General features: G+C 39.8%; 1 protein-coding gene across 3 annotated transcripts in view; it reads left to right on the top strand.

Moving 5' to 3' along the window:
• Knl1 (kinetochore scaffold 1) overlaps positions 1-26,367 on the top strand; it is a 64,886-nt gene extending 38,519 nt beyond the window's left edge. Inside the window, exons 13-25 of one of the 3 annotated variants that reach the window (XM_021156287.3) lie at positions 2,139-2,229; positions 3,033-3,149; positions 4,304-4,391; positions 9,211-9,288; positions 9,462-9,501; positions 10,295-10,396; positions 12,533-12,633; positions 15,300-15,368; positions 16,327-16,436; positions 17,564-17,682; positions 18,076-18,198; positions 19,633-19,742; positions 26,190-26,367. In XM_021156287.3, the coding sequence (XP_021011946.1) occupies positions 2,139-2,229; positions 3,033-3,149; positions 4,304-4,391; positions 9,211-9,288; positions 9,462-9,501; positions 10,295-10,396; positions 12,533-12,633; positions 15,300-15,368; positions 16,327-16,436; positions 17,564-17,682; positions 18,076-18,198; positions 19,633-19,732 (1,138 nt within the window). In that variant the 3' untranslated portion in view covers positions 19,733-19,742; positions 26,190-26,367. Of the gene's footprint in view, positions 1-2,138; positions 2,230-3,032; positions 3,150-4,303; positions 4,392-9,210; positions 9,289-9,461; positions 9,502-10,294; positions 10,397-12,532; positions 12,634-15,299; positions 15,369-16,326; positions 16,437-17,563; positions 17,683-18,075; positions 18,199-19,632; positions 20,370-26,189 lie in introns of those variants that run through there. The other 2 variants (XM_021156286.3, XM_021156288.3) reach the window with 2 other exon arrangements.
• The last annotated feature ends 404 nt before the right edge of the window (positions 26,368-26,771 follow it).

Here is a 26,771-nt window from a genome sequence, read left to right as displayed (position 1 = left end):
CTTATTGTTTTCTTTTTTGAACAATGTCTCATTGCCAGGCCAAGCCACAGCAGCCTTAATATTCATGGTGTGTGCCACTATGCCAGGTTAACTTTGCTGTGTTTTATAAATGCTATCTTGTACAGGTTACATAAACTTTGAGCTAAATTGAGAACTTTTACTTTAAAAACTAACTACAACTTCACATCAATTATACAATGATATCTTAAACTTGAAAGCACTGCTTTCACTCACAGTAAGCAAACAGAGTGTAGGAATCCTTTTTAGAAAGTTTTTGATTTGTACCACTCCTTTTTAATTTTTTTACTTTAAAATTTTATTTTTATTATTTTAAAGTGTGTGTGTGTGTGTGAGAGAGAGAGAGAGAGAGAGAGAGAGAGAGAGAGAGAGAGAGAGAGAGGTCCAAAGAAGCCAGGTGTTGGAGTTTCTAGAGCTGGAGTTAATAGCAATTCTAAGCCACCCAGTGTGGGTGCTGGAAACTGAACTCAGGTCCTCCAAATAACAAGCTCTTAACCACTAAAATTAGTACTTATATATAAGTTCTTTTTTGTTTGTTTGTTTTTTTGAGACAGTGCCTCAAAAGAGACTGAAGTCTAGGCTGGTTATTCTAGGCAATCCTCCTGCCCCAGTCTCTAAAGTGTTAGGAATACAGGTGTGTACCATCCCTTGATTGCAAATGCAGCCATCTTATACAATTCCATATGTACAGTATCTGCTTTGCATAAAACAATAAATAATATAGGCAATGTACAGGTAGTGGTAGGAAGGTATCATCCTGGAGGTAGTCAGATTTTTGTAAGGAAGGTACATTAGCCTTGATGTAGTGTAGGCTATGGAGAACTAGGGGCAGTCATTTCTGGAAAAGCCAAATGCCTGAACTGAGGAAGAAGTAAAAACAAACAACCCCAAGGAGCAGATGTACAGAGTACTACAGTCGCCATCCAGGTGTGGGCCTTCAAGGGTAGGAAGCTTGAATTTTCAGAATTATTGGCTTGAGTAATGGAGAGGAGGCCCTCAGGAGTGAGGGGTAATGTTAGCTGGCAAGGTCTCTAGAGGGTCTTGGTTAACTGCTGCCTGAATGAAGATTTTGGTGGTGGGCTGAAGTGATCCTGAACAGCCTCCAGAGGCTGCTGCACTTGCTGGGATTCTGACCTCCGGAGTTTAGAGCCTAAACTCTTAGTGGTCATGCAAGGAATGAATCCCAAAACATATTGGGAAGATAGAGCAAGCAGAGGGACACCATGATGGGCTGTGGGAGTAAGTCATTGGGGGAAGTTTGAGAATCCCAAGATGGGAGGACTAGAGTTTGGGACTCTTGGTCTAATCTACCATGCCCATGGAGGCTGAGAGTCTCAGGGACTCGGCCTAGATCTGTCCTAAGACTCAAAATCAAGTCTTTGCCCTTTTTTTGCTGAACACCCTGGAAGCTGGGATCTTAGTAATTCAGAAATTCAGGTGCTACCCTCTCCTACTGCCATCTCTACCCCCTCCAAGTCCTGCCATCACCTAAAGGTACCAATGACCAATGGACTCTGGCCTCTCTGACCCTGGGATCTATCCCACTTCCCAGCATCATTGAGACATTGTGTGTGTGTGTGTGTGTGTGTGTGTGTGTGTGTGTGTGTGTGTGTGTTTCAAGACAGGATTTGTCTTTGTAGCCCTGGCTGTCCTGGAACTCACTCTGTAGGCAAGGTTGTCCTTGAATTTACAGAGATCAGCCAGCCTCTGCCTTCTGAGTGCTGGGATGAAAAGTGTGCCCAACCACATTCTTTTTTTTTTAAAGATTTATTTATTGATTATATGTAAGTACACTGTAGCTGTCTTCAGACACTCCAGAAGAGGGCGCCAGATCTTGTTACGGATGGTTGTGAGCCACCATGTGGTTGCTGGGATTTGATCTCCGGACCTTTGGAAGAGCAATCGGGTGCTCTTACCCACTGAGCCATCTCACCAGTCCCGCCCAACCACATTCTTAATTTTTGTTCTTTAAATGTTGAATAATCATGCTAGCTGCGTACCCTGAGTGAATTACTCCTGTGTAGGGAAAAAAAAAAACTAGAAATAATTGTTTGGCTGTATGTTTAAGCTTGTTTATTCAAGCAGAATTCTAAATCCTGTATTAACATTGTTTGTTTTAGATTAAAGATATCTGCATTGAACCAAAATAAACTACTGGCGGATGTAAATAGGAACTTGTGGGAAAGGGTGAAAGACTACTCGGATGAAGAGGTATTGTATGCCGTTTTCTGGACAAGAATGACACATTTTGATACATTTGGAACTGTTGCTTAGCCTGCTGTGGTGATATTCCCAACCTTTACTTGTAGCACTTAGAAGGCAGAGGCAGGTGGATATCTGAGTTCAAGGCCAGCCTGAACTACAGAGCTAGTTCCAGTACAGCCAGGACTACACAAGGAAACCCTGTGTCAAAAAAACAAACAAAAAAGACCTGTTACTTGATAGTATGGAGTTTTAAAATTTAGTCTTAGATCTAATGTGTTACTGTGGTCTTATCTAATTATTACCAAGTAATTGTTAAATATAACCTTTCTAATGTATGATATCTAATTTAACCTGGAAAAATATATATGATGTTCTTTTTTTTTGCATTTTCCTTTGGTTTAAATGAAGGTTTCCTTTAACTGATTAGCTATTTTCCATGTACCCTAATATATAATCATGCTTTGTTAATTAAGAGCCAATCATTTTCTAGTTTATAAAATAAGTGAAAGAATCAAAACTGAAGTTTTTGATTATATTCTTAAATAGATATGCAGAGCCTAAGTGTGGTGGCTTATACCTGTGATCACAGCACTTCAGAGGCAGAAGCTGAAGGAGCACACATTTAAGACTAGCCTGATCTGTACAGTGACTTCCAGCTCGCCAATTTGCAAATGAAAAATTCTTGTCTTAGGAATCGGAATCTAGATTAGGCAAAACCCAGCACAGGCAACTGAACTCGCCTTCCCAGACCTTACTTACCTTCTCTGATTTGTTCTTAGTAACATGTACTCTTTAACTCTCTCATACAGCTGAAGAACTATGGAATTTACCTTAACAAAATCAAATCACGCTATACCAAGATGACAAAAGTCTTCACTCACCAAGGAAAAGTAGCTCTGTATAACAAATTGGTGCATTCAGCTGAGGTAACTTGAGATGGTGGATATATAGTAATGTATAGTAGATATAAAATACGACATGCTTCTTAGGAGACATGTAAATGAAGCTTGGATGAAAGTTTGTTTATAAAAAGTGAGGTTCTAGAAACCAGAAGCTTCAGGTTTTGGCACTGGGAGTTAAATAAAGTATAGTTACTAATATGGCCTATGTCTTGCATGTTGTCATCCATTTTACATATTGAGATAAAATACTTGTGATTCTGTGTCCCTATTCACACAGAAGGCAGTATTATCTTCTTTATATCCATATTCAGTTGCAAATGTATATGCATGTGTTTATCCTTTTTCTTTCAAAAAGGACTTACACACAAGGCTGAAACTGTAGCTCAGTGGTAGGACATTTGTTCGGTCTCTCATTTGAGAGACATAAGTGGGATGCTCGTGCCAGTGAGCACAAGCATTTATGCATGTACACAAGAGCAAGCACAGTAGCCTAGTGCTGCTTAGTAAGTACCAACAAACAAGTACATGAAGTGTTTTATACAGTTTCATCTTTTATAGAAATAAAAATTCAAAAATGGTTGTGCCTGTTGCACACACCTACAGGAAACTGAGGCGGGAGTATTGCTGTAAGTTCTGGATCACATAGCAAGAACCTGTCTCAATAATAACAGCAATACAAACAAACAAACTAAAACACACACTTAAAGGCTGTAGTTCTGTTTGGCCTGTGTCCATCTGATCACAGAAAAAAAAAATTAACCTTTTTTAAAGCAATAAATATCAATATCCATACAGAATAACTTCGTCTTTTTACATTAAAAAACAAATTAAGTCCAGACTAAAAGTCTTGACCTCAAAATTTGCCTGTTCATGCCAGTTTGGTGGCACGGGCCTGTAATCCTAGCTACTTGAAAGTCCAAGGCAGGAATATCACAAGTTCAGCATCAGCCTAGGCAATTGAATTGTAAGACCCTGACTTTAAATAAAAAGTGAAGGGGAAAAAAAAAGACAGGAATAAAGGGCAGTAGTGTAGATCATGTGACTAGCATGTTCAGTCACTGGTATTGCCAAATAAAAAAGGGAAACAAATTTACCCATTTATAATCACGACAGTAATTAAAAGTATTAAAGGATAGTTTGGAGTTTAAGGTTTACAATCTATAATATTTTGTGTTTAGAATGAGAAGAAGAAACTTCAGATAAAAATAAATGAGATGGACACTATGCTCAAGAAGATCAATAACTGTCTCGCTGAAGTGGAAACAGGTAAAGTCTTGCTTTCCTCTATGGCTGAGGATAGAGTGCAGTGAAAGAACACCTGCCTAGCATGCAGAAGGCCTTAGGCTCGACTCCCGCAACTACACAAACTTAAAGGATAGTTTTCTATAGAGGCTTCTATAAGTTAGAAAGTTTGGTCTTACTATGCTGTCTTAGCAGCTTGAGTACTTAAAGTGGAGCAAAATAAAACCCTTTTTTGGGCTAATGAGTTGGTTCAGTGCATAAAGGTGCTTGCCACCAAGCCTGATGACCTGAGTTTGATTCCTGGGGCCCACATGGTGGAAGAAAAGAACTGATTCCCATGTGTTTTCCTCTGATCTTCATAGGCATGCTGTGGTGCGTAACCCACCTTCCAAAATAAATAACCGTAATAAAAAATGATAATAAATTCTGGTTCGCTATAATCATCCATAACAGTAAAGAAGAAATGTCCAAAAAAAATTAAGTTCTTTTGCAAAGCTCTTCATAACCTATACCATAATCTTGTATGGCTTTGCTTATTTGGGGTACAGAGTCTGTATAGCCCAGGGTGGCCTAGAATTTGCCTGAGCTACTCTTGAACTTGTGATCTTCCTGCCTTGCCTACCAAGTGCTGTGTTATGAGTGTGTGTCTCCATGCCCAGTATTCTGGGGTTTTGTTTTTTAATCACACTTGTTTGTTTGTTTGTGTAATTTTAATGTTATTTGTTTATTTATGAGATTTTTCTTTTACTTTCTTGTTCCCTGGTCCTTAGTCTGTTTCCTTTTTTTGACACTGCTGATTATTCTTTTCTTCCTAAACTATTTATTTCATTTACCCTCTGAGGCATTACAACACCAAACTCTAATTCCGTTATTTCTGGGCTTTCCTTTTAGCTCCTATGTGGGCCTCTCTTACTCAAACTAACCCATCAGTACCCAGGCCAGGTGATTCATGACTGCCTATAACTCTAGATCCAGGGGATCCAACATCCTTTCCTGGCATCCTCAGGCATACACTCATACACACAGGCACATGCAAACTTATGTACATACACACACACACACACACACACACACACACTCAAACACACACACATAGAGCGAGAGGTAAAATTAGCATGCTTTAGTAAAAAAGCATGTTTTTTAAAACATCCCTAGCACTGTGAATTGCATAGAAAAAATATGTAATACATGCATCCTGCATTTAATTGAAAATGAATATATGAATATTATAGTTTTAAAATAACTTACATCATTACTTTACTTTCTACTTCATAATAAAAGAAATAGAAGCCTTTAGACTAGACCTTTCATTCTTTCTTCCTTCTTTTCTCTCCCCTAACACCAATCTTCCCATTTAAACTGATTTTGCCAGGTGTGGTAGTGCATACCCTGTAATACCAGTACTCAGGAGGCTGAGACAGAAGATTTGCTAATGAGGCCAGCCTGAACTCCATAGTGAGTACTAGGCTACCCAGCCCTATATAGCAAGATACTATCTCTTTTTAAAAAATCAAATAAATGATTTCTATTATATCTTCTCAGTAATCTTATATTGACTCCTCCCTTTATCATATCCATTTAATTTACATACCTCGATGTCATCTTTAAAGCGTCCGTAGGGGTGTGGTTTAGTTTCTTAAGTGTTGGCTTAGCATGCACAGAACCCTGGGATTCCATCCCCAACAGCATCTGATGAAGTCAGGTATGAATGTACATGCCTATGACCACAGCACTCGGAAGATTAAGGCCTCAAGTTACAGGTCATTTTCAGCTATATAACTAAGTTCAAGGTCATCCTGAGGTACTTAAGACTCTTAAAAAAAGAGGAAAAAAAATAATTGGGTAAATCTGGCTCAAAACTTGCAGTCCCAGCATTTGGAAGGCCAAGGTAAGAAGACTGCCTTAATCTCAAGACTGGTGTGGGTTACATTTTTGAGTTCTAGGCTAACCTGAATAGTAGGAGATCCTTCAGAAAGGGGGAGAAAAGAACTAGAGAGGTGACCCAACAGTTTGTGGGAACTGTCTGCTCTTCCAGAGGACCTCAAGTTCTATTCCCAGCACCCACATAGTGGTTGTAGCTGCATCCCCAGGGGACCTAATGGCCTCTTCTGACCTCAGAGGGCACTAGGCATGCATGTGGTACATAGACAAAACACCCATTTACAAATAATAAATTTGTTTAGAAGCCTTCTACACCCCATATAAAAAGCAAATATAAATAACAAGGCTGGAATGGAGTTTGTTGACAGAGTATTTTCAAGTCTCTGGATTTGATTTTCTCAGGACTGAAAGAAAAAAAAACCCACAGAAGGAAAAACACAGCAGCTATGCTTCCCTCCCCTCTTTAGGTAGCACTAAATGGCTACCCTTTTCTTCTTTCATTACTCATTTTTCAAATTTGCTTAGTTTGTAACTTTTTGTTTGTTTATTTGTTTGTTTTTGTTTTTCGAGGCAGGGTTTCTCTGTATAGCCCTGGCTGTCCTGGAACTCACTTTGTAGACCAGGCTGGCCTCGAACTCAGAAATCCACCTGCCTCTACCTCCAGAGTGCTGTGATTAAAGGCGTGCACCACCACACCTGGCAGTTTGTAACTTTTATATGATGGTACTCAGAAATAAGAACACATTAGTAGCCCAAACCAAATATGATTTGTGCCCTTGTGGAATTTTTTTTTCCTCCCATGTCCTATCATGTAGGATATACTGACCTCTAAAATGGTTGAGAGTGTCCTTAAACACCTGATGCTTCTTCCTCCACCTCCGCAGTACAGAGACTGTACATGTACTACCATCCCCGCTCCTTAAGCAACTTTTAATCCAGAAGCAACTGTAGACACTAAACAAATAAGCTGGGTATGCTATTACACACTTGATATCTCAGTCTGTAGGCGACAGAGTCTAGAGGATCAGGAGTCTGAGGCTAGCCTGTGTTACACAAGACCTTTGTTCAAAAACACAAAAACACCAAATCATCCTTCCCCCAAAAGTAATTTCATAGTAAATTCTGTGGATGATATTATAAGGTACTGGGATACTTCAATAGAAATCTGATCTAGTTAAGAGGTCAAAGCAGCCTTACCTATACAGAAGAGACTTTACAGCTAAAATATGAAAGATGAATAGGAGTAAAAAGAAAAAAGAGAAGCCAGGCATGGTTCACATCACTAATCCCATCACTTGAAAAGCTGAGGCAGGAGGATTACTGTATGAGGCCAGCCTGAACTACAGAGTAAAACAGTTTCTTTATAACACATACACAGATAAATGTGTGTTCATGCACACACATACAAAAAACAACAGACTATTCACAATTAACACATTTAGTAAACCCATACCAACTACATGTGTTTGAAGATAGAGATAAAGTAAAATAGAGAACAGGAGGGAATGTCTTCTAAAAGCTTGATTTGTTATTGGGACTAGGCATAGGACAGCCTCTCAAGGAACTCTAAATATGCTTATAAGAAGTGAACTATCACAGTCAGCTATTGGATGGATCACAGGACCCCCAATGGAGAAGCTAGAGAAAGTACCCAAGGAGCTAAAGGGGTCTGCAACCCTATAGGTGCAACAACAATATGAACTAACCAGTACCCCCCAGAGCTCGTGTCTCTAGCTGCATATGTATCAGAAGATGGTCTAGTCGGCCATGAGTGGAAAGAGAGGCCCATTGGTAGTGCAAACTTTATATGCCTCAGTACAGGGGAACGCCAGGGCCAAGAAGTGGGAGTGGGTGGGTAGGGGAGTGGGGGGGGGTATAGGGGACTTTTGGGATAGCATTTGAAATGTAAATGGAGAAAATACCTAATAAGAAAAAAGAGAGAGAGGGAGGGAGGAGGGAGGGAGGGAGAGAGAGAGAGAGAGAGAGAGAGAGAGAGAGAGAGAGAGAGAGAGAGAAAGAGAGAGAAAGAGAGAGAAAGGAAAAGAAAGGGAAAGGAAAGGAAAGGAAAGGAAAGGAAAGGAAAGGAAAGGAAAGGAAAGGAAAGGAAAGGAAAAGTGAACTAGCCGTGTGTTTATTAAGCACTAACAGCGCTAATGGCGCTATAGAGCTTGGGTTTGAATAGATAAGTAAATGCAAGCTGGTTGTCATGGTGCACATCTGTAATCTCAAGCACTGTGGAGGTTGAGTTAGTGTCTGCATGATGAATTCCAAACCAGCCCGAGCTACATAGTCAAACCCTATCTTAAAAAGGGGGGTAGGGGGGATATTTTTGAGGTAAAATGCAAGCTTGGAGTAGGCACTGTAATCCCAGTCCTTAGAAGGTAAGGGCAGGAAGATCAAGAGTTAGGTCAGCTTACTCAGTGGTCCAGCTGGTGCTTTATGAGACCCAGTTTCAAAAAGGAAAACATTTCAATGCTAACATGAGACAAACTGAGCATGGTGACACACCTGTTATCCTAGTTACTTGGGAGACTTTGGCAGGAAGATCACAGGTTTATGGCTGGCCTGAACAAGGCTGTCTCAAAGGTACTAGAAAGCATCAAGAGCACTAGATGCATAAGCTTGTTGATGAACCCACTTAGGAGGAAAGAAATGACTCCCAAAAGTTGTCTGCTGACCTCAAGTGCTCACCACACTCACATTACACACAATCATACACACACACACACACACACACACACACACACGTACATACATGAACACTAATAATAGTTTTAAGATGAGATCACTGTCATTAGCTCAGAGTTCACTTATATGATACCAAAAGTCTTTGAAATCATAGTTCAGGATTTTATTGGCAGAGGATGGGTATTTGGGAAAACAGTATAAATTCCTAATATTTCATTTGACCATCTATTTATCTGATATCTAATATATCTCTAATGCTTGATGTTTACCTTAGAAACTAAGAATTTGGAGAATGAAGAGAAAAATGATGCCATGGAAGAATGGGATTCTGAAATGAGAGATGCAGAGAAAGGTAACTAACTTAGTTAAGGTGACAAGGAGAACAGCACTGTTGAGTTCATTCACATGTTAGATGAGATTAGCTTAGGTCAGAATTTTTCAGTAAACTAAGTGAAAAAAATCTAAGTTTCACATTTCTCCTGGTGTCCTTTTTATGCTTGTTTTGTTTTGTTTTGTTTTTTATAGAACTGGAACAGCTGCAAACTGAAGAAGAGGAGCTTCAGAGGTCAGCTGACAGTTGGGTGTTAAAACATGTTAAGGCGCCAGATGTGCTCACTCATATGTTTTGATCCCTGTGCATTTTAGGTCCACCTGGTCTACATAGGGAGCTTCAGGCTAGCCCTAGCCAAGGCTACATAGTCTCTCTCTCTCTCTCTCTCTCTCTCTCTCTCTCACACACACACACACACACACACACACACACACACACACAGAGCAATGCACATAAAATAAAAATGAATACATTTAGGAAAAGAAAGAAATTACATGTAAATAATGACCAAGCCAATAAAATTTGAGTTGACAAATATTAATTTGACAGATAGTAATGTCAACTGAAATTAAGTTGGTATGGGTATGTTGGTACTTCCTTATAATCTTAGCAGACAGAAGGCTGAGACATAAAGATTGCTGTAATTCAAGGTTAATAGGTAGATGAGATAGGCTTTGAACCCATAAAGATCTGCCATCAATGCTGGGGTCAAAGGTGTGCAACATCATAGCCAACCTCTACCTCAGCTTTTAAGACAGAGTTTCTCATGAACCCAGAGCTCACCGATTAGCTAGACTGACTGGCCAGCAAGCACCAGGATTCATCTGTCTCTGAAGGATCTGTCCCAACACTATTAGAACACCTTGCTTTGTCTTTACTGGGTGCCAGGGATCCAAACTCGGCTCCTTCAGCTTTCACAGGGAAACCTCATCCACTGAGTCAACTCCCCATCCCCAAAACATTGTGTTACTATTCTGAACTCTAACAAATACTTTGTTTTTCTGTGAATACCTGATTTTATTTGCAGAAAATTCTTAGAAGTAGAGACACAGAAAACGCAGACCCTTGCTCAGATAGAATTTATAAAAGAACAAACAACTAAAACTGAAGAATTACTGGATCAACTGAGGTAAGCAAAAGTAGATAGCATTCAGTTTCTGGTCTATCCTGTACCTTATTTATTGCTATAGACCTTTGGAGGATTTGGGTGGGTTATTATTAATGTTGTTTAAAGTTAGGCTTTCTCTATGTTGTCCATCCTGGCCTAGAATTTCTGGATCCAAACAATTGCCGTGCCTCAGCTTCTTGAGAATACCCACATTCCAACATCCCAATACCCAGCCATTGCTATGGCCTTAAACACCCACAGCTGTGGCTCTCACCCTCCTTATTCTGCTGCGCTTCAATAAAGCTCCTCATGTCAGGTGACTCCCCCGACCATAAATTATGTTATTGCTACTTCATAAGTGTAATTTTGCTGCTGTTACTAATTGTAATGTAAATATGTGTGTTTTACAGTGGTCTTAGACAACCACTTTGAAAGGGTTGTTTGACTCTCAAAGGTTGAGAACCACTAACTGACCTTTTAAAAAAAAAAAGTCAGTGTATTTCAAACCTGAGGTAAAAACGTCTAGGAGAGTAAACTCATGAGCTTAAAATACTTTAAAATATTTTTGTGTCTGGAAAACTGGTTCAGTGGTTAAGTGTACTGATCTTGCAGAAGACCCAGTTCATTTCCCAGTACCCACATGGTCGCTCACAACTACCTATAATCAGTTTCTCAGGGATCCAATGCCACCTTCTTACCTCAGGAGCCTCCCTCCTATATACACTCAGGCACACACATATACACATAAAATAAGATGAATATTCTTTAAAATATATCTTTAACACTTCTTTTAATGATTACTTTTTTAAAGGATTATTTATTTTATATATGAGAGTATACTGTCTCTATCTTTAGACACACCAGAAGAGGGCATTGGATCCCATTGCCGAAGTTGTGAGCCACCATGTGGGTACTGGGAATTAGACTTAAGACCTGTGGAAGAGCAGTCTTTTTTAATTAGATGTTTTCTTCATTTACATTTCAAATGTTATCCTCTTTCCTAGTTTCCTCTCCAAAAATCCCATATACCCTCCCCCACTCCCCCTGCTCCCCAACCCACCCATTCCCACTTCCTGGCCCTGGCATTCCTCTCTACTGGGGCCTAGAATCTTTGCAAGACCAAGGGCCTCTCTTCCCACTGATGGCCAACTAGGCCATCCTCTGCTGCATATGCAGCTAGAGACACAAGGTCTGGGGGTACTGGTTAGTTCATAATGTTGTTCCACCTATACGGTTGCACACCCGTTCAGCTCCTTGGGTACTTTCTCTAGCTTCTCCACTGGGGACCCTGTGTTGCATCCAATAGATGACTGTGAGCATCCACTTCTGTGTTTGCCAGGAGACAGCTATATCAGGGTCCTGTCAGCAAAATCTTGTTGGTATATGCAAAAGTGTCTCTCCAGTCCCTCTTTAACACTTTTTATCAAATAGATCCCCTTCCCCTCCAATATATGATCTAAGTTTCAAATACATAAGATTGACCCAAGTGTTGTTGAACATACCTGTAATCACAGCACTTGGGAAGCAGAGGCAAGAGAATTATTATAAGTTCTTGATCAGCCTCATTTACATGGCAAGTTCTCAGCCAACCAGAGTACACAGTTAGACTTGACTCAAAAAAAAGACAACCCACAAACAAACAAAAAGCACAAGACTGTGTAATCATATTTTCTTTTCCAAGATTTTGTTTTAGGTTGTTTGTCCTCAAAAGGTGTCTATTAGTCATAAAGCTTCCACTGGTGATCAATCTGTGTGTGTGTGATGTTTCACAAATTTTTGAGTTATTTTTGTACAAGGGTTAATTTGTTCTTATTTTACTCTATGTGCCTATTTTAGTATATGTGCTGCCAAAGTTGTTGTATCGTGTTTTGAGATACCATCTCACTGTGTGACACAGGCCAGCCTAAACTCAAGGGGATCTGTCTGCTTCAGCCTCCCACGGGCTAGGATGGAAAATGTGTGTCGTTCTTCCAACTTGGCCATTCAAATTATTTAAATAGATAATTTCCCAATCCAGTGCTCCTATTGGTACTATATGAATGATATCACAAATTCTTCATTTGGGATTGTAATTTCTTGGCTTGAACCCCCAGCATTGGGAAGGAAGGAAGGAAGGAAGGGTAGACTTACTTGTTGTTCTTGTTTGTCCTTCTCTAGTTTGTCTGAGTGGGATGTCATTGAGTGGAGTGATGATCAAGCTGTATTTACCTTTGTCTATGATTCCATAGAACTCATCATCACCTTTGGAGAGCCACTAGGTAAGAAGCAAAGCTAAAATGATCTCTACAGAAAAATAAATGACTGTACTCTCTAAAGAGAAAAACCTACATTTTATTATAATAGTATCTTTTAACAAAATGACAATACTGCTGAGAATCTCAGAAGAATAAGGGACTTTAATAATAATAGTTTGGGGAAGTTTGCTAGAGATCAAACCCAGGAACTCCTACATGCTAAGTTTATGCTCTACTATCTCACTACGAAAGAATTGTATGTTGTAGAACAAAGAATATATGTAGAACAAAGAATATAGTAGAACATGGTGGCATGGCTAGACAGGATCATCTGCTACCTGGTGAGACCCTATCTCAGAAGACAACAAACAACAAGAATAAAAAGATAGTTGGTTTTGAGTTCTTTTAGATAATGAAATTATCTCTATCCAAATAATGTTTTTTCCCTGTGTGTGTGTGTGTGTATTCTGTTAGAGAATTTACTTGAATCGCTGTTCTTCTTCTTCTTTTTTTTTTAAAGATTTATTTATTTATTATATGTAAGTATCCTGTAGCTGTCTTCAAACACCCCAGAAGAGGGTGTCAGATCTCATTACCTCTGGTTGTGAGCCACCATGTGGGTGCTGGGATTTGAACTCAGGACCTCTGGAAGAGCAGTCGGCACCTTTAACTGCTGAGCCATCTCTCTAGCCCTTTTAAGTTTTACTCTTAATATGTATATGTTTTTCAGCATGTGTGTATATGTATGTATATGTGGACACCCACAGGGACAGGAGAACCTGTTGGATCCCTTGAAGCTGGGAATTGCAAGAGATTGTGAGCCTGATGTGCTGGGAACCAAACTAAAGCATCTCTCTCCACCTCACAGCTGTTTTCTTCATGCTATCTGTAGTACCTAGGACACACAAGAATTTAATAAAACGTCCATCAAAAAGACAAGACTTGGAATTTGAGAAGCAAGAAGTAACTTACACCTAGTAGATATGGAGACGTTGGTCCCACTGTCTTCATAAGGCTTTACTTGATGTTTTATTTGTTTGAGACAAGGTCTCAGAATGTATACTTAGCTGGCCCCAAATTCAGAGATCTACCTGCCTCTGCCTTCTGAATGCAGTTGATGTGCACCTTGTACCTGTTTGATTCTTGGGAAAAAAAATGTTTGCACTGAAATTAATTTAGTCAAGGGAGTTTGTGATATTTTTCAGTTATAAAATACATTCTCTGTGTACTGAGGTGACCCAGGAACCAGATAGTGTTGGCTTGGCTGTTTTTCTCTCTGTTTTGGTTGTTGACTTTATTTTCCATAATTTCCCCGAGTTTTTGTGGGGTTTTTTGTTTTTTTTGTTTTGTTTTGTTTTTGCTTTATGTTTTTGTTTTTTTGTTTGGTGGGTACAGGTTGTTGTGTTTTAGTTTATCAGGATAGGCTCTCTGTTTAACCATAGCTGTGCTAAAACTCATTCCATAGACCGGGCTAGCCTCAGACTTAGATTTGCCGAACTACATTCTAAGTGCTGGGATTAATGACATGTACCACCAAGCCTAGGTCACAAATTGGTTTTGATGTGACCCAAGCCTGAAGGCAGGCACAGTAGCATATGCCTTTAATTCTAGCACTCAACAGGCTGTAGCAGATGATCTCTGAGTTCAAGGCAGCCATAGTACATAGAAAAAACCGGCCTCAAAAAGAAGGAGGAGGCCGGGCGGTGGTGGCGCACGCCTTTAATCCCAGCACTTGGAGGCAGAGGCAGGCGGATTTCTGAGTTCTAGGCCAGCCTGGTCTACAAAGTGAGTTCCAGGACAGCCAGGGCTATAAAGAGAATCCCTGTCTTGAAAAAAAAAAAAAAAAAGGAGGACGATCAGGAGGAAGAAAGAAAGAAAGAGCTAAGATACACCCATAAAATTTCTTTTAAAATTAATAAAAAACAAAAAACAAACCTGAGCATGAGAATGCACATGCCTTCTTTAATCCCAGCACTCAGGAGGTAGTGACGGGTGGATCTCTGAGTTTTAGGCCAGCCTGGTCTACAGAGCTGTTCCAGGACAGAAGGGCTCTGTTATACAGAGAAACCCTGTCTCGAAAAAGAAAAATAAGTGTGTGTGTGTGTGGGGGGGGGGGGGGGGCGGAGGGGTTGTTAAATAAATAAATAAAGATATGTCTTACACTTTAATTTCTTTCAAGGGCCTACTAAACTAATATAATTGAATGATATCAGGGGATCTTTACCATATACAGAGAATAATGTGATTCAAGAATAAACCTTCGCCGGGCGTGGTGGCGCACGCCTTTAATCCCAGCACTCGGGAGGCAGAGGCAGGCGGATTTCTGAGTTCGAGGCCAGCCTGGTCTACAAAGTGAGTTCCAGGACAGCCAGGGCTACACAGAGAAACCCTGTCTCGAAAAACCAAAAAAAAAAAATAAATAAATAAACCTTCAATAGAATTCTCAAGTAGGAAAAAATATTTATGACCAGGAAGGATATAATTCAGTTAGTAGAATACATGCCTAGCATTCATGAACGTCTTGGGTTCAGTCCCCAGCACTGCATAAACCAGGTATGATAATATGTGCCTATAATTCAGGAGATGAAGTTAGGACAAGAGAATCTAAACTCCAGAGCTATCCCCAGCTACATATGATTTTAACGCCAGCAGGAGAAAAGAGAAAAATCTCCTTTTCTGTTTTTTTTTAGTTGGTCTCCCTTTTTTGGACAAGGCTTGCAGGAAGATTAATGCGCTCAGTTTTCAGTCTCTGTTAGATGGTAAGTTCTAAATATTTAAACCTCTAAATTTTGTTGGTAATTTATAGGTATAATAATGATCTTAAAATGTGTTTTAAAATAAAACTGCATGTATAGTATTCTAATTCTGAGTAGATTTTTTTAAAGATGTATTTGTTTTATATATGTGAATATATTGTCACTGTCTTCAGACACACCAGAAGAGGACATCAGATCCCATTACAGATGGTTGTGAGCCATCATGTGGTTGCTGGGAATTGAACTCAGGACCTTTGGAAGAGCAGTCAGTGCTCTTAACCACTGAGCCATCTCTCCAGTCCCTGAGTAGATTTTAAAAGAAATGATTATATTACTCCTAGATACTTAATAATGATTAATAATAGCTATGTTTATATTTGAAATTAGCACTATGGGTACTTAGTCTCTATACCATGTATGTATATTACTTATATCAGTACTATAAACAGATATTATTTTCTGTTTTACCAATTAGGAAACTATAGATCAGAAAAATTAAATGCTGTTCTTATAATTACATAGATAATAAAGAAAGCCTAACTTTGAACTCTGTTAAAATTTATGCTTTCACCAAAATCTGTTATATATGCTTAGGCTCAAAGTTTTATAGAATGGCTTATATAACTCCATATGTTATGGTCATGTTTAAAAATAAAAAAATCATAGCCAGGTGTGGTGGCGCACACCTTTAGTCCCAGCACTCGGGAGGCAGAGGCAGGCGGATTTCTGAGTTTGAGGCCAGCCTGGTCTACAGAGTGAGTTCCAGGACAGCCAGGGCTACACAGAGAAACCGTGTCTCGAAAAAAACAAAATAAATAAATAAATAAATAGATTAATTAATTAATTAATTAAAAATATGCATCTAGTTTGAAAATGTTTCTAGCTTATATAACATTATATTCACGCCTTATTTAAATGATTAATAAATAATACTCTTATTTTCATTTTTTTCCTTATTCAGAAGATAAAGCTCCTCCTTCCTCCCTTTTAGTTCATAAGCTTATTTTTCAGTACATTGAGGAACAGGAATCCTGGAAGAAGAAATGCACAGCACAGCATCAGGTGCCCCAGGTAAAGTCTAGTGAGGCTTTGCAAGGGAATCTTGCACTATTGTCACAAATAGCAGAATTGAAATTCTATATGTATAATATTCCCCTGAAATTATAAATATATTTGATTGTCCACATTTGGAGGATTATAATAGCTACTAAACCTCAAAAGGTTTTTTTGTGTGTGTGCGTGCATATGTGCGTGTGTCTTGAGCACTGGGATTAAAGGCATATGCCACCACCGCCCATTTTATTTAATTTTTAAGTTCCCATTCAAAATAATGTGATGTTGTTGTTCTTCTTCTTTAGTTTTGTTTCGTGACTGTCTCTGTAGCCTTGTTTGACTGATGTAGCCAAGGTTAACCATGAACTTTTGATCTACTTGCCTTCTGTATCCCAGTGCTGGATGGAAATCAAATCCTGGGCTTTGTGCATAGTAGGCCCAGACAGTTTTTTTGTTTGTTTTTAAAGAATTATTTATTTTATGAGTACACTGTAGCTGTCTTTAAGCAGTTTTTTTGTTAAGAGAGCATCAGCTGGGCGTGGTGGCGCACGCCTTTAATCCCAGCACTCAGGAGGCAGAGGCAGGCAGATTTCTGAGTTCAAGGCCAGCCTGGTCTACAGAGTGAGTTCCAGGACAGCCAGGAATACACAAGAGAAACCCTGTCTCGAAAAAAGTTAAAAATAAAAAAGAGCGCATCAGATCCCATTACAAATGGTTGTGAACCACTGTGTGGTTGCTGGGAATTGAACTCAGGACCTCTGGAAGAGCTCTTTCTTAATTGCTGAGCCATCCCTCTAGCCCCAACTTTTTTTTAAGTTTTATTTTTTATTTTATGTATATAGGTGTTTTTCCTGAATATATGTCTGGGCCAAATGTGTGCATTGCCTGAGGATGCCAGAAGAGGGCATCAGAGTCCTCTTAAACTGGAGTTACAGATGATTGTGGGCTATCATGTGAATATAGGATTGGAACCCAGATCCTCTGAAAATATAGCCAAGTGCCCTTAACTACTGAGCCATCTCTCCAGCCACTAGACCTGAACTAACTGAAGTACATCCCTAAACTCCAAAATAAACATTTCAGTATGATCTTTTCATACACACAAACACTTATACTTACAAAGTCTGTTTGTTTATTTTTTCTAGATGCTTCAAGAACTCTCCCTGGTAGTGAACCATTGTAGGCTTCTTGGAGAGGAGATCGAATTTTTAAAGCGGTGGGGGCCAAATTATAGCCTAATGCATATAAATGTGAATAATACTGAGTGAGTATCTTCAGTTTCCTGGAGCTGTTTTAGTAAGGTATTATAAGTTGAGTGGCTTGAATAGCAAAAACATAATTGACTTAATGTTCTGGAGGCTAGAAGTCTGCAGTCAATATTAGTAGGGGTGACGACATCACATTGAGAGACAGTCGCAAACAAAAGTCCGAAGGTGCCGGAGGCTCTGTACCCAGTATGCTTACCTCCACTCTACTGTGAATGTGCATTCTTGTGCAATCTCTCCCTCTCCTGAGCAAGTAACTATTATCATCAATGTCTTGCTCCAGATGTTTTACCTTCTTTTCTATTTGATAAGGATAAGAAATTATAGCCACCTAAGTTTCTTATGCAAGTATAAAAGAAAAATCTGTTTTTAATTGTGACTGTCTTTTATAGATTGAGGCTTTTATTCTCCAGTTGTGCAGCATTTGCAAAGTTTGAGATAACTTTGTCTCCCTCGGCCCATTATCCCTTGGTTCCATTACCGTTCACCATTCACAATCACATTGGGAAGACTAGGTAAGTACTCATACAGCCCGATAAGAGTTCCGGCTACCTTTGTATTCTTCTTTCATTCCAAAGACCTTGACAGTGTTAGCAAATACACTGCGAATGTATCACTTCCTTTTGACTTCCTTTTCCAGTATTTGTTCTTTTAAAGTCAGTGGTCTTATTACTGTCTCCAGTTTTGCTGGAGTCCCATCTTTTATGATGGCTTCAGTTTTCAACCCTTCTCTGTAAATGGAACTGGAGATGTAGCTCAGTTGGTAGCATGCAGAAAGGCTTGGGCTGCATTGTCACTACCATATAAATGGAGCATAGGGTGCTGCACATCTGTAAACCCAGCAGCTTTACAGGGGGAGGAGGAGGACAGAGCAGGATCAGAAGTTCAAGCTCATCCCCAGCAGACCATGATCTACTTTATACCTTTTCTGATGATACTGTGACATATTAGAAGCTGTCCTTCATTAATTCATTAGCAAACAACAGTTTAGGATTTTGTAGCTGGAGACCAGATGGCTCAGTTGGTAAAGAGCCTGCCACACAAGCATAAAGACCTGTGATCCCATCCCTAGCACACAGGTAAAATCAGGGTGAGGTGGTTCACACCCATAATCCCAGTTCCAGGAAGGGCAGAGATAGCAAGAACCCGAGAATCAGCAGCCAGTCAGTCAGTGAAAGACCTGTCTCAAAAAGTAAGTTGGAGAGCGAATGAGGAAAACTTAGTTTGTCTACCTCTGGTAGACACCCACATACACATAAACACACATGTGCATGCATGTACAAACACAAAAACAAAGTGGGGATTATGGAAGGGGTTGGAGAGAAGGCTCAGTAGTTGAGAGTGCTTGCTGTTCTTCCAGGAGTCCTGGGTTTAGTTCCAAGCACTCACCTAGTCCTGACACATTAGAACAGACAGCCTATTAGAAGAGTACAGCAGCCTACAACCACCTCTAACTGCAGGGGACTCACTGCCCTCTTCTGGATGGCTCCAACACGTGCCCTCACGTGTACCCATTCCTATAGACACATAATTAAAAGCAAAATCTTTTTTTTTTTTTAAGCAATTAGGGGTATTGGAGATATAGCAAAGTGGTAGAATGCTTGCGTAGCATGTACAAAGGCCTATGTTTAATCTCTAGCCCTATAGGCAAACAATAACAACAAAACAACATATCAGGATACTTTACAATATGTGTATATATACATATATATATATATATATATATATATATATATATGTATGTATGTATATATATATATATATAATTAGTTATTTAGCGTTATTTTAGAATACAGTTTCAAGTAAAGTTCTGCTTATTTCTAGAAATATACATTTGTGCTTCCTTAGAACTTAAGAGATAGTATCCAAGGACATGAGTAGCCCTGAAGGGGAGAGAGGTATAAGTTTTTCAGGGAAAGTAATAAAAAATACCCTTTTGTCTTTTCTAGCCATGATGAAATTGCTGCAATTATCTCTAAAGTGCCCTTAGAGGAGAACTACCTGAAGAATGTGGTCAAGCAAATCTACCAAGACCTACTTAAGGACTGAAAGCTTTCCCGTAAGACCCACAGACCACAGCTATAACAACAAAGGAATAGAGGCAAACACTTATAATCTCAGGATTCCAGTGAGAGAAGATCAAGGCTAGCCTGGGCCATCTAGGAGACCTGGTTGAAAAACAAAATACTCAAATGATATATCAGGGTCAATATTGATATTTATCTTTTGTCTTAACATTATATAAAAGTAGCAAAATTCTGCCGGGTGGTGGTGGTGCACACCTTTAATCCCAGCACTTGGGAGGCAGAGGCAGGCGAATTTCTGAGTTCGAGGCCAGCCTGGTCTACAAAGTGAGTTCCAGGCTATACAGAGAAACCCTGTCTCGAAAAAAAAAATAAATAAATAACAACAACAACAAAAAAGAACCAGCAAAAAAAAAAATTAGCAAAATTCCTCCTGATGATATCATAGTTAATTTGTATCATTAGTTTTAAAATACCTAGTTGAAAATGATGAGGTCTCAAATAGCATGTTATCTGCTTGCTATTATCCTTATACCCAAGATTAAATGATCAAACATGTGAGAAAATTTTCCTAACATAGCTTGTTGATGGACCACTTATCTTGTGTGTATAAAGCCCTGTTTTTTAAAAAGTCTAAAGTTGTGCTCTTGTCTTAATACAAGCTCTAAGGGGTAACATTTATAAGGAGGTAGCACACAAAGATTAAGCCTTTCCTCTTTTTGGGTTTTTTTGGGGGGGAGGGTGTTTGGTGTTGTTTTTGTTTTTGGTTTGGTTTGGTTTTTGTTTTTTTTCGAGACAGGATGTCTCTGTGTAGCCCTGGCTGTCCTGGAACTCACTTTCTAGACCAGGCTGGCCTCAAACTCTGAAATCTGCCTGCCTCTGCCTCTGCCTCTGCCTCTGCCTCTGCCTCTGCCTCTGCCTCCCAAGGGCTGGAATCAAAGGCGTGCATCACCACTGCCTAGCTAATCATTTCCTGTTATCTAGAGCTGTGTATTTATGGGTTTTGCCTAGCAGATATGTCTAGAGTAGAAACACTTCTATCAGGTTCTGGTAGTACATATCTATGGCTGCGGATACTCAGATGACCGAAAGAGGAAGACCACATGATCTCATGACTTCAAGATGAGCGCGGTCAACATAGTGAGGGAGATTTGTCTCAATAACACCAACAGAACATATCTATTCACGACTTATTCATTCTTCTCCAATTCAGAAATGCTGTTTTAAAAAAACACTCAACTTTTGGAATGGTTGCCATCTTTTCTTGCAAGTCTTAGTATTTTCTTTACAGTGTTTATTGTTTTCTCTTTCTAATGTATATCCTTTTTATTTCTAATGTATACTCTTTCTAGGAAAAGATCATTCATTTTGGCCTGATATATTATGTAAATATATGAATATTTTATATGTGTAACGTATGTGGTAATGAAATAATTTGCCTTCGGTAATAGGTCATTTCCTTATCTATAAAGAATGCCTTACAGGCCGGGCGTGGTGGTGCACGCCTTGGTTTTGTTTTGTGAGCCTAGCCTTTAAAGGCTGAGCCATCTCTCCAGCCCGGTTTTGTTTTGTTTTGTTTTGTTTTGTGTTTTTCGAGGCAGGGTTTCTCTCTATAGCCCTGGCTGTCCTGGAACTCACTCTGTAAACCAGGCTGGCCTCAAACTCAGAAATCTGCCTGCCTCTGCCTCTCGAGTGTTGGGATTAAAGGCATGCGCCACCACACCTGGCTTTCTGAAACCACACTTTTACTCATATACAAGAACAATATATAGATTGTTTAATAAATTAATAGTATTGTCTCTGAGGTAGACAAATGTGAACAGACTTTCCCCTACATGCTAGTCAATTCCTAATCATGGTAACTTTTGTTTCTTTTATATTTAATTCTAAACTGTGTTTACATCTTAAAATTAATTTATCTTAAATTTTTACTTTTTATATTATGGTAAAGTCCTTTTAGTCCCACAAATGTTTTTATCTTTTTTTTTTTTTTGAAAGTTTTTACTTATGGTCTATACATCAAAAGGTTACACACTCTTTTGACTTAGAAATTAAGCCAGATCACTTCTCGGCCTCAAGAAATTAAGCAAAGATACCTGTAAAAAACTTGTAAAGTCATCAGTATGGTTTGTTTCCTATGAAATTTAATTCATCCTTTTTCCTGTATAGCTAAAATTTAGAGGTTTTATTTTTTTCTTTAAACTTGAAAAAACTGCTCCAAGAATTTCTCTTATAATGATGGTGTCTGGTTTTTTTGGCTTTGGATAATGTAATTATGTTTATATGGGTGTTTGTATTTTTCAATATTTACAGTTTTGGCAAATTTTATATATTCTAAGTTTTTCTTTTTTTTCATTATTAAAGTACATTGATTACTTGTAATCCTTTATAATTAGTATCTCTATTAAGAGTACTCTGTAGTGGGGCTGGAGAGGTGGCTCAGCAATTAGTACCTACTGTGTCTAGCAGCTTTAATCCAGCTTTCATCTCAGGAAACAGATGCTGATGAATGCCCGAGTTCAAGGCTGGCCTGGTTTATAGAAGGAGTTCCAGGACAGCCAGGGCTACACAGAGAAACCCTGTCTCGGAGAGGAGAAGGAAAACAAACAAATAAACACTTGCTGGTCTTGTAGAGTTAGTTCCCAATATCCACGTGATAGCTCATAACTGTCTATAACTCCAGTTCTAGCTCATGCAATAACTCTTCCAGCCTCCATGAGCACTGGGCTCTAACAAGGCACACATGCCTACACTGGCTACAACACTCATACACATGAAATTAAAATGAGTCTTTTTTTGTTTTGTTTTTTGGTTTTTCAAGACAGGGTTTCTCTGTGTAGCCCTGGCTGTCCTGGAACTCACTTTGTAGACCAGGCTGGCCTCGAACTCAGAAATCTGCCTGCCTCTGCCTCCCAAGTGCTGGGATTAAAGGCGTGTGCCACCATGCCCGGCTGTTTTGTTTTGTTTTAAGGGTATTTTTGCCTGGTGTAGTGGTGCAGATCTTTAATCCTAGCATTCAGGAGGCAGAGGCAGGTGGATCTCTGAATTCAAGAGACCAGCCTGGTCTACAAGAGCCTAGTCCCAAGGATAACTAGAGCTATACAGAGAAACCCTGTCTCCACAAAATCAAACAAAAACATATATTTTGTAGAAGGTGGCTGGTGGTGCAGATCTGTAATTCTAATTATTTGGGATACTAAAGAAGATGTGTTAGCCGGGTGGTGGTGGCGCAGATCTTTAATCCCAGCACTTGGGAGGCAGAGGCAGGTGGATTTCTGAGTTCGAGGCCAGCCTGGTCTACAAAGTGAGTTGTAGGACAGTCAGGGATACACAGAAGAAATCCTGTCTCGAAAAAACAAAAAACAAACAAACAAAAAAAGATGTGTTGTATGTTTAAGGCTAATCTGAACTACAAAAGTAACTTTTGGACCAGCCTGGGCAACTTAGTGAGACTCAATCTTAAAAAGTAAAAGGAGGACTGCAGTGGAGCCTGGTGGTAGAGCATTACCTAGCAGGCACACACAGACAGACACACACACACACATATACACATGCTTAACCTTCAGTATTACCAAACAGAAAAGGGAAAATACATTAGCCTTTTGATGTGGCACAAGTCTGTAATGTCTGTCCTTGAAACCTCAAAAGGTCATCTTTAGCTACATGACAAGTTCGATGACAGCCTGGATACAAAAGTTGCTGTCTCAAAAATCAAATAATTAAGAATTAAAAGCTAGATGGAGCTAGTGATTTAACTTATTTGTTAGAATGCTTCTCTGGTATAGGAGATCTTAAATTTGATTCCAAACCCTATAAAATAAAAGCAAGACTTAGTTCATAGAGAGTTTTTCAGGGTCAACCTGGACTACATTAGAGCCTGTCTCAAATAACAAGAAAAAAGGAGGAAAGGGGGGAAGAATTAGGAGCTCAGCTGAGAATGGTCCCCCATTCCTATAATCCCAGACTCAGAAGCAGAAGCAATAGGGTCTTATAGTGAGATTATCTGACAAGAAGGACACATGAAAATGGCCCAGCAGGTAAAGGCATATGCTCCCAGGCCTAATGACTTAAGTTTGGTCTCTGAAATACACATGGTTCAAAGGAGGAACCAATACGAAGTAAACAAATAATTTTTTTAAATTAAAACAGGAGAGTGATGATTGGAGTTAAGAGTTACAATGGGGGGGATAAAATATGGATTGTAAAAATAAATTAGTTAATTAAAAAAAATTTTTTTAAAAGTTACAACTGACTGCCTTGTGCTGGAGAGATAGTTCAGCTATTAAGAGCATTAGCTGCTCTTGTAGACCTGGGTTCAATTCTCAGCACACTTCCTGTAACAACTGTTCCAAGGGATACGATGCCGTCTTCCAACCTTCACAGGGACCAGGCACACATTTGGCAAACAAATATAAAAGCCAGAAGAGGCTGGCAGAAGGATGATGGGGTCCAGTAGATGGAGGATTAGTGTCCAGGGGACAGGCGTGGGATTGGAGAGAGATGGATAAGGCAGTTGAGCCAGAGAAGATTGTTAGGAGACAGGAGGAGAAAGGACAATGCACTAAAAGAAAAATAAATAAAAGCTACAGAAACTTTTGTTTTTTATTTTTGTTGTTGTTTGTTTTTTGTTTTTCGAGACAGGGATTCTCTGGCCCTGGCTGTCCTGGAAATGACTCTGTAGACCAGGCTGGCTTCAAACTCAGAAATTCGCCTGCCTCTGCCTCCCAAGTGCTGGGATTAAAGGCGTGCGCCACCACACCCAGCTTACAGAACTTTATATGTAGACTATGCTGTCCACAAATTCAGAGACCCATCTCCCTCTACCTCCCAAAATGTTTCCTGCCTATAATCCCAGCACTTGAAATGTGGACACAGGTGATCAGGAGTTTAAAATCAGTATCTCCTGTAAGTGTTCCTTGGATGGAAGGATATCCTGGGAGGGAAGGGATGAATCCAGGAGTGGTTGCCTCTGTTCCTGGGAGAGGATAGGGGCACTAGACAAGGCGGTTGGGGGCAGTGTATATAGAATTTCATAGAGGGCGGGGCTTTTCAGGGCAGAGATTTTGATTTGAGAGTTGATAAGACTTCAAGTCCTGGGTTTGGGGAGCTCAGAGACTGGTCGGTTTACCTGTCCTTGGTTTGGTGGCTTTGGTGCAGAGATTGGTAGGTTTTCTGGCTCAAGGATTGGTGGCTTTTTTTCACCCTCTTTTTTTCTGCATCAGGTTCATGGGTTAGGAATGGAAGTCCTTCCCAGATGCAGGTGGCTTTGGCTAAGGTACCACCTCTGTGGAGCTACTCAGAAACACTGGCCGGGCGTGGTGGTGCACGCCTTTAATCCCAGCACTCGGGAGGCAGAGGCAGGCGGATTTCTGAGTTCGAGGCCAGCCTGGTCTACAGAGTGAGTTCCAGGACAACCAGAGCTATAAAGAGAAACCCTGTCTCAAAAAACCAAAAAAAAAAAAAAAAAAAAAAAAGAAGAAACACTGGAGAGGAGACATTGCCACCGTGGACAGCTCCTGTGGTGCTAATTCATGAAGTTCATAGGCTGAGGCAGGAAAGGTGTCACCACCATGGACAGCTCCTATGACTGCACCTCTAGCTAGTAGCAGGCAGAATTGGGAAAGGATGTGTTGCCACTGTGGAAAGCTACTCATGACAGTATCAGGGTGAGACATGGCTGTTTGGCAGGTACTGGCATTTTAACAGCTCATGTTGAGGCATCTTATGGGTAGCAGTAGGTTGGAGCAGGAAAAAGGAGCCAGCAACTGCTTTGACAGCTTGCCCAGAGTCTACATCTACTACACACCAAGTCGAAGGCCAGTCTGTGCTACAGGAGATCCTGTTTCAAAAACAAAGACTGAGGATTTCATTCAGGAGAGTGTTCCTCTAGCATGCGCAAAGCCCTGAGTTTGATCCTAAGCATCTGCCTAAACTTAATGTGGTGCAGCACAGTGGTTACACTTTTTATTGCCATTCAGACGTCTTGTCAAGTTCTTCCAGGCCATAGCCACCGCCAGCTCCCCCTGTTCACAAATTGTGATATGAGCAAACACAGTTGTACACAAGAGATCATCCTAACATCTCCCCTTTATAGTCCAATAAAAGTCTAATTTCTCTAATACCAATTAACTACATACAATAAGAACAATAATGAGAACTGTCAGGAATTACATTCAGTGTCTAATCATCTGTTTGGCAACTTTGGAAAAAGTACCCCACTATCCTAACTTGGTGAATCTAAAGTTCTGTATTTAAATCACTTTCTACCATAATTTGTATGAATCAACCTAAAAACATCATTATTATTCTCATTGTATGATAATATCAGTTGTGCTAAGGTCTGGGGCCCTGTTAACAGTAGCAATGAAAGGATGGCTAGCTATGCAGCTATCCTAGCACCATTTAATAAAATATTTTACCACTATTGATTGGTGATGCCTTGATTATCATATACTAAATTGTTAGTTTTTGTATCATTTCAGTTTGTAGGAGGCAGAACAATGAACCCTTAAGAATGTCTACATTTGGGCTGGTGAGATGGCTCAGTGGGTAAGAGCACCCGACTGCTCTTCCGAAGGTCCGGAGTTCAAATCCCAGCAACCACATGGTGGCTCACAACCATCCGTAATGAGATCTGACGTCCTCTTCTGGAGTGTCTGAAGACAGCTACAGTGTACTTACATATAATAAAAAAAAATAAAAAATAAATAAAAAAATAAAAAAAAAAAGAATGTCTACATTTGTAACCCCGGAAATGTAATAATGTTCCTCTGTTTAGCCATAGAGATTTTGTAGATATATTACATACCTGTTAATCCCAGCACTCAGGAGGCTAAGCAGAGAGGATTGTTCCCGAGGCTACATACTGAGACTGCCTTTAAAAAGCAAAATAAGGGGCTGGTGAGATGGCTCAGCAGGTAAGAGCACCCGACTGCTCTTTCGAAGGTCCTGAGTTCAAATCCCAGCAACCACATGGTGGCTCACAACCATCCATAATGAAATCTGATGCCCTCTTCTGGTGTGTCTGAAGACAGCTACAGTGTACTTACATATAATAAATAAAT

This window comes from Mus caroli, unplaced genomic scaffold (assembly GCF_978045245.1).
Source record: "Mus caroli unplaced genomic scaffold, Mus_caroli_1 scaffold_2, whole genome shotgun sequence".
In the NCBI taxonomy this organism is placed as follows: domain Eukaryota; kingdom Metazoa; phylum Chordata; class Mammalia; order Rodentia; family Muridae; genus Mus; species Mus caroli.
Note: the sequence above shows the minus strand (reverse complement) of the source record. Positions and strands in the feature narration are given on the sequence as shown.